Source organism: Eleginops maclovinus, chromosome 18, assembly GCF_036324505.1.
Source record: "Eleginops maclovinus isolate JMC-PN-2008 ecotype Puerto Natales chromosome 18, JC_Emac_rtc_rv5, whole genome shotgun sequence".
Taxonomy (NCBI): Eukaryota; Metazoa; Chordata; class Actinopteri; order Perciformes; family Eleginopidae; genus Eleginops; species Eleginops maclovinus.
The window spans coordinates 348,589-356,088 of record NC_086366.1 but is presented as its reverse complement, the minus strand read 5'-3'; the positions used below and the strand labels follow the sequence as shown (position 1 = coordinate 356,088).

The following is a 7,500-nucleotide window of genomic DNA, read 5'->3' as shown; positions in this document are numbered from 1 at the left end:
AACCATTGCTCTGCAGGACGTAAATGTGTCGGCGTGATCACGCGACTCTCAGCGTCATGTGACCTTTAGCGCAATGTGACCTTTAGCGTCATGTGAACTTCAGCGTCATGTGACCCTCAGCGCCATGTGACCTTCAGTGTCATTTGACCGGCAGCATCATGTGACTCAGCGTCAAGTGACTCTCAGCGTCAAGTGACCTTCAGCGCCATGTGACTCTCAGCGTCATGTGACCTTTAGCGTCATGTGAACTTCAGCGTCATGTGACCTTAAGCCTCATGTGAACTTCAGCGTCATGTGACCTTAAGCGTCATGTGAACTTCAGCGTCATGTGAACTTCAGCGTCAAGTGACTCTCAGCGTCAAGTGACCTTCAGCGTCATGTCACCTTCAGCGCCATGTGACCTTCAGCGCCATGTGACCGGCAGCATCATGTGACCTCTCAGCGTCAAGTGACCTTCAGCGTCATGTGACCTTCAGCGCCATGTGACTCTCAGCGTCATGTGACCTTTAGCGTCATGTGAACTTCAGCGTCATGTGACCTTTAGCGTCATGTGAGCTTCAGCGTCATGTGACTGTCAGCGTCAAGTGACTCTCAGCGCCATGTGACTCTCAGCGTCATGTGACCTTTAGCGTCATGTGAACTTCAGCGTCATGTGACCTCTCAGCGTCAAGTGACCTTCAGCGTCATGTGACCTTCAGCGCCATGTGACTCTCAGCGTCATGTGACCTTTAGCGTCATGTGAACTTCAGCGTCATGTGACCTTCAGCGTCATGTGACCTTCAGCGCCATGTGACCTTCAGCTCCATGTGACCGGCAGCATCATGTGACTCTCAGCATCATGTGACTCTCAGCGTCAAGTGACTCTCAGCGTCATGTGACTCTCAGCGTCATGTGACCTTTAGCGTCACGTGACCTTCAGCGCCAGGTGACCTTCAGCGTCATGTGACCCTCAGCGACAAGTGACCCTCAGCGCCATGTGACCTTCAGCATCATGTGACCTTCAGCGTCATGTGACCCTCAGCGTCAAGTGATCCTCAGCGCCGTGTGACCCTCAGCGTCGTGTGACCTTCAGCGTCGTGTGACCGGCAGCGTCGTGTGACCTTCAGCGTCATGTGACCGGCAGCGCCATGTGACCTTCAGCGTCATGTGACCCTCAGCGTCAAGTGACCCTCAGCGCCATGTGACCCTCAGCGTCGTGTGACCTTCAGCGTCATGTGACCGGCAGCGTCGTGTGACCTTCAGTGTCGTGTGACCTTTAGCGTCGAGTGACCTTCAGCGTCGTGTGACCTTCAGCGTCGTGTGACCTTTAGCGTCGAGTGACCTTCAGCGTCGTGTGACCTTTAGCGTCAAGTGACCTTTAGCGTCAAGTGACCTTCAGCATCGTGTGACTCTCAGCGTCGAGTGACCTTCAGCGTCGTGTGACTCTCAGCGTCGAGAGACCTTCAACGTCATGTGACCGGCAGCGCCATGTGACCTTCAGCGTCATGTGACTTTCAGCGTCATGTGACCTTCAGCGCCATGTGACCGGCAGCGTCATGTGACCTTCAGCGTCATGTGACCTTCAGCATCATGTGACTTTCAGCGTCATGTGACTTTCAGCGTCATGTGACCTTCAGCGTCATGTGACTTTCAGCACTTCTTCCTCTAAACTCTGAGCTGCTCAAAGCTACCCGGAGACCTAGTGACGCCTTCTCTTATTGGACGTCAGCGAGACTCCTATTGGACGCCAGGTCTGTGCCTTATTCCCCCTCAGTGCACTTTATCTGATGACTTGAAATGAGACAGGAGCGTTTCAGCTCCTCTTCCTCTTCCTCTTCCTCTTTGTGGCTGAACAACAGACTGGGGACCGTCTCCAGACCTCCTGCTCTTTAATCCTGAAGCTGCGTTCACACCGGGTGTGACTCCTGTGAGTATAACTGCAGCATCATAGGTGTTTACTCCCGTCACTCAAACTAGACACGCTTGCGAATGGGCGGGGCTTATCTCTGTGTGCATACTAACAACAACAACAACACATTTCCCAAGGATTGAACTCAGACATTATCAGTGATGCTGAATAACTTCACACTGAATCTGTTCGTAAAAAAAGTCTGTGATCGTGGTGCGGTTTGAATTCAGCTTTATCATGTGACCTGCACACCTGCACACCTGGACACCTGCACACCTGCACACCTGCACACCTGGACACCTGGACACCTGCACACCTGCACACCTGCACACCTGCACACCTGCACACCTGGACAAAACACAGAGAAAGGCTGGGATCTGAAAGGGATTGAACCGTCTGAGTGAAGCTGTTTGATATTTGGAGATCCCCCCCCCCCGACAGAGACAAGCCTCTGGAGCGTCTTCTTCTTCTTCTTCTTCTCCTTCTCCTCCTTCTTCTCCTTCTCCTTCTCCTTCTTCTTCTTCTTCTTCTTCTTCTTCTTCTCCTTCTCCTTCTCCTTCTTCTCCTTCTCCTTCTCCTTCTCCTTCTCCTTCTTCTTCTCCTTCTCCTCCTTCTCCTCCTTCTCCTTCTCCTTCTCCTTCTCCTTCTCCTTCTTCTTCTTCTTCTTCTTCTCCTTCTGACTTCAAAGATAAACTCACCTGTGGCTCAGACTCAGGGGGAGGAACGGTGCGTTCACTGTCTCAGACGGCTGGTTATTTTTAACTCCAATAACGTGTAGCAGAAACTAACCAATCATCTTTAACTCTACCTCCTGATTCATGACTCAGCGTTTCTTAAAACCAGTGTCTTTTACCCGAGTGGCCTTAATGCATATTCACTGCAGCTGGGAACTGACAGCGTCTACCTTCAGCAATAAAATGCTTCAATCTGCATCAGTTTTAATATTCAGTATTTCACTCCGACACCGAGGATACGAGAGAGTTTAAAACAACAACATTTATTTATAATATTTGGGACAAACAGACGATATGAAGCTGAAACGCCCTGCTGTTTTCGGCTGTCCCTGAACGCCTCTTCACAGATTGTAATGGCTGTTGGACTACAAATAAACACTTGAAACTACAGATTGTGCTTTTTCTGTGTTTAAAGGATTTATTCATTTATTATTTCACAAAAAAATGTCTCAACAGCAGATTTGGAAACAAGTAACCTTCAAAATTATAGGTTGAAAATGCGTTGTTAAATTGAAGTGAATTTGATGTTGACACAGATCCTCTCAAGAACCGAAACTGTAGAAATGTCACGATTTGTCTGGCTTTTATTTTGAAAAGTGTGCATTCCCCTAGTTATTTCTGGTTCTACTTCCTGTCTCTGTGTTCCCCTCCTGCTTGATTACCTGATTGTGTTCACCTGGTGCTCCTGTGTTTTTCCTCCTTCCCCACCTGTGTCTTGTCTTTGTGATCACTGTTCTAGTATTTAAGTTCTGTTTGTCCTTCAGTTGTTGTAAAATCCTCGTAGATTTTGGATGTCTCATTTAGGGAGAGAGTTCTGATCTGTTTGGCTTAGTCTCATGGCCTTGAAATAAAGGTCCTGCCTGCTTTGCTCCCCCTGATAGAAGGATCTAACCAAAAATGGACCCAGCAGGCGACCTGTATGAGGTAACTTATCATTTAATTTGCCTCAAGAATGACTGCCGCTACGCCTCTAGTAGGGAGGAAAGGCAAGCAATCATGTCTGCGGCATGCAAGTAACTTCAAGGCCCTGGTCAAAGAATGTATTATCAGAGTGTGTAGAAGACTTTCTTGGTAGTTCTGATGCCAAACCTGATTCCAAGCCTGCTAGCCCCAGGCATGCTAGCCCCCTGCCTGTCACAGTTCCCAACACGGCTCATTTTGAGGACCCTTTTGTTGGATCTCGTCTGGCTTTTCGAGGTCCTCTGAGCCTCCGCAAGGCTTCACGGCCTCATGGTAAGCGACGCAAGGCGAAGATACCGGCTCCAGCCCCAGCAACCGTGCTTCCCGCTCCAGCTCCGGCCCCTGATCCTTTCCTTGGGTCCCACCTGGCCTTTGGAGGTCTGCGGAGCCTGCAACAGTCCGCTATGCCCCTCTTCCACCAAACCGGATCTGTTTGAAGATCCAATGTTTTGCTTTTCTGGTTCTAGCCTGTAGCACCCCTTGTGTTTCCACCGCTCATTGGCCGAGTGGAGCTGCGTCATCGTTTACGTGCCCTCTGATGACTGATTCATGTTCACTGTCTGACTGTCCCACGAGCAGCTGATGCATACCCCCCCCCCCCCCCCCCCCCCCATCAGTGACAGTGTTCTGAGAGTGTCTCTGGCTTTAGACAGGTGATGTCAGCACAGCTCCTCTGACTACCTTCACTGCTCTGACATCCTGTTGAGGCAGAAGCCGTTTCCTACTCATTTTACCAGCGTAGTTTTCCTTATGGTTTTGCTTGTGATGGCAGCCTGTGTAGCCCATGTACTGATTCCATCCCATAGCTGCAATAATACACAGGAGAACGTCTGCCTGCTCTTCCCAATGCTCACTAACAGAACGGTGATTAAAGTCCGGTGAGTAAACAGCACCACACTGACCCGGTTAGTGCTGCCGGACTTTATAAAGTGTGTGTGTATCAGTGTGTGGTCGTGCTGTAGTCCCTGTGCTCAGAGATACTGCTGTTACAACTTGGACTCGCTGTACTCTATGAGCTGTAAACTCAGGTTAATCAAATTAAAAATATATGTGTGTGTGTATATATATATACCTCTATCTCTAGATATTTATATATATATATATATATATACATACACAGTGGGGAGAACAAGTATTTGATACACTGCCGATTTTGCAGGTTTTCCCACTTACAAAGCAAAATGTAGAGGTCTGTAATTTTATCATAGGTACTCTTCAACTGTGAGAGACGGAATCTAAAACTGAAATCCAGAAAATCACATCGTATGATTTTTAAAGAATTCATTTGCATTTTATTGCTGACAGAAGTATTTGATCATCTACCAACCAGTAAGAGTTCCGGCTCTCACAGACCTGTTAGTGTTTCTTTAAGAAGCCCTCCTGTTCTCCACTCATTACCTGTATTAACTGCACCTGTTTGAACTCCTTACCTGTATAAAAGACACCTGTCCACACACTCAATCAAACAGACTCCAACCTCTCCACAATGGCCAAGACCAGAGAGCTGTGTAAGGACATCAGGGATAAAATGTAGACCTGCACACGGCTGGGATGGGCTACAGGACAATAGGCAAGCAGCTCGGTGAGAAGGCAACTGTTGGTGCAGTTATTAGAAAATGGAAGAAGTTCAAGATGACGGTCAATCTCCCTCGGTCTGGGGCTCCATGCAAGATCTCACCTCGTGGGACATCAATGATCATGAGGAAGGTGAGGGATCAGCCCACAACTACACGGCAGGACCTGGTCAATGACCTGAAGAGAGCTGGGACCCCAGTCTCAAAGAAAGCCATCAGTAACACACTACGCCGTCATGGATTAAAATCCTGCAGCGCACGCAAGGTCCCCCTGCTCAAGCCAGCGCATGTCCTGGCCCATCTGAAGTTTGCCAATGACCATCTGGATGATCCAGAGGAGGAATGGGAGAAGGTCATGTGGTCTGATGAGACAAAAATAGAGCTTTTTGGTCTAAACTCCACTCGCCGTGTTTGGAGGAAGAACAAGGATGAGTACAACCCCAAGAACACCATCCCACCCGTGAAGCATGGAGGTGGACACATCATTCTTTGGGGATGCTTTTCTGCAAAGGGGACAGGACGACTGCACCGTATTGAGGGGAGGATGGATGGGGCCATGTATCGCGAGATCTTAGCCAACAACCGCCTTCCCTCAGTAAGAGCATTGAAGATGGGTCGTGGCTGGGTCTTCCAGCATGACAACGACCCCAAACACACAGCCAGGGCAACTAAGGAGTGGCTCCGTAAGAAGCATCTCAAGGTCCTGGAGTGGCCTAGCCAGTCTCCAGACCTGAACCCAATAGAAAATCTTTGGAGGGAGCTGAAAGTCCGTTTTGCCCAGCGACAGCCCGGAACCTGAAGGATCTGGAGAAGATCTGCATGGAGGAGGGGGCCAAAATCCCTGCTGCAGTTTGAGCAAACCTGGTCAAGAACTACAGGAAACGTCTGCTCTCTGTGATTGCAAACAAAGGTTTCTGTACCGGATATTAAGTTCTGTTTTTCTGATGTATCAAATACTTCTGTCATCCAATAAAATGCAAACTAATTATTTAAAAATCATACGATGTGATTTTCTGGATTTCTGTTTTAGATTCCTTCTCTCACAGTTGAAGAGTACCTATGATAAAAATACAGACCTCTACATGATTTGTGAGAGGGAGAACCTGCAAGATCGGCAGTGTATCAAATACTTGTTCTCCCCACTTTATATAGAGATATATATAGAGATATATATATATATATATATATATATATATATATATATATATATATATATATATATATATATATATATATATATACACGTATGTGTGTATGATTTTTATTAAACATGTACTTTTGTTAAATATTGACGTTTGCTTCACTTCCGATTTCTTGTTTCTAAACTGTATTTTTACATTATTTTAGTATGTGTATTCATACAGAGAGTATAAACCAGATATTTCTGGTATTTATTTAAGATATTTACATTATTTTTATTGTGTTATCCTATATTTTAGAAAGCTACAAAGCATGTATTAATAAAAGCTCTCAGCGATCACTAAAGGATTTCAGTCTCTGCTCTTACTTTGAAGGGCTGAAACGGATGTGGTGTATTTGATTGTTTTAGTGTTAGATCATATTTGTTGATATTTATAAACGAAATATTTATTTTAAAAAGATTTTATAATATTTAGTACATATTTAACATCGTCATATCATTTAAAATCTGTTGTCATATTTCTACAATAAAAAAAACTGCACCGTCACATGGAAGTCTCTAGTCTCTGCTCTTATTCTGAAGGGCTCCAACGGAAGTGGTGTGTTTTATTGTTCTAGTCACGGCTGCGGCGTGACTTCCGGAGAAGACAGGGCATCAGCAGCTGGACGGAGACACATCTGGACCCAGAGAGACAGAGACAGACAGGAGGACAGACAGGTTCAGAGAGACAGATAGAGAGACAGGTTCAGAGAGACAGAGACAGAGAGAGTCAGGTGCAGAGAGACAGGTTTCTCCCCCCCACCCCAATGGAGACCCGGGTGGTTTACCACCTGGAGGACCAGGAGACCCCGTACCTGATCCGGATCAACGTGTCCCCGCAGAGCGTCACCCTGGCGGACTTCAAGCTCGTGCTGAACAAACCGAACGTGAAGTTCTTCTTCAAGAGCGAGGACGCGGATTTTGGGTGAGTCACGTGACCAGCGTAATAAATAAAACATGTATTTTGAGTCTTGTTATTTATTATCATCCCTTTTATAATTGGTATTGTTATAATATTTATTCTGATTATTATTTGATTTATTTCTCGTTATTTTTCCATTTGTATTGTTTATTGTATTATTATCAGTTGTTGTTGTTGTTGTTGTTGTTGTGATTATATTTCTTTGCATTATAATTATGTTGGTTTTGTTCTATGGCCCAGTG

General features: G+C 46.4%; 2 protein-coding genes across 2 annotated transcripts in view; both read left to right on the top strand.

The window, feature by feature from the left end:
* The window catches only part of rnpepl1 (arginyl aminopeptidase like 1), an 11,523-nt gene extending 8,513 nt beyond the window's left edge, over positions 1–3,010 (top strand). Inside the window, 1 exon segment of the mRNA XM_063906883.1 lies at positions 1–3,010. This exon segment is cut by the window's left edge and continues 221 nt beyond it. Within this exon segment, the coding sequence (XP_063762953.1) occupies positions 1–37 (37 nt within the window). The 3' untranslated portion in view covers positions 38–3,010.
* A 3,923-nt stretch (positions 3,011–6,933) lies between these two features.
* LOC134880152 (segment polarity protein dishevelled homolog DVL-3) overlaps positions 6,934–7,500 on the top strand; it is an 18,141-nt gene continuing 17,574 nt past the window's right edge. Inside the window, exon 1 of the mRNA XM_063906886.1 lies at positions 6,934–7,261. Coding sequence (XP_063762956.1) covers positions 7,104–7,261 — 158 coding nt within the window. The 5' untranslated portion in view covers positions 6,934–7,103. The remainder of the gene's footprint in view (positions 7,262–7,500) is intronic.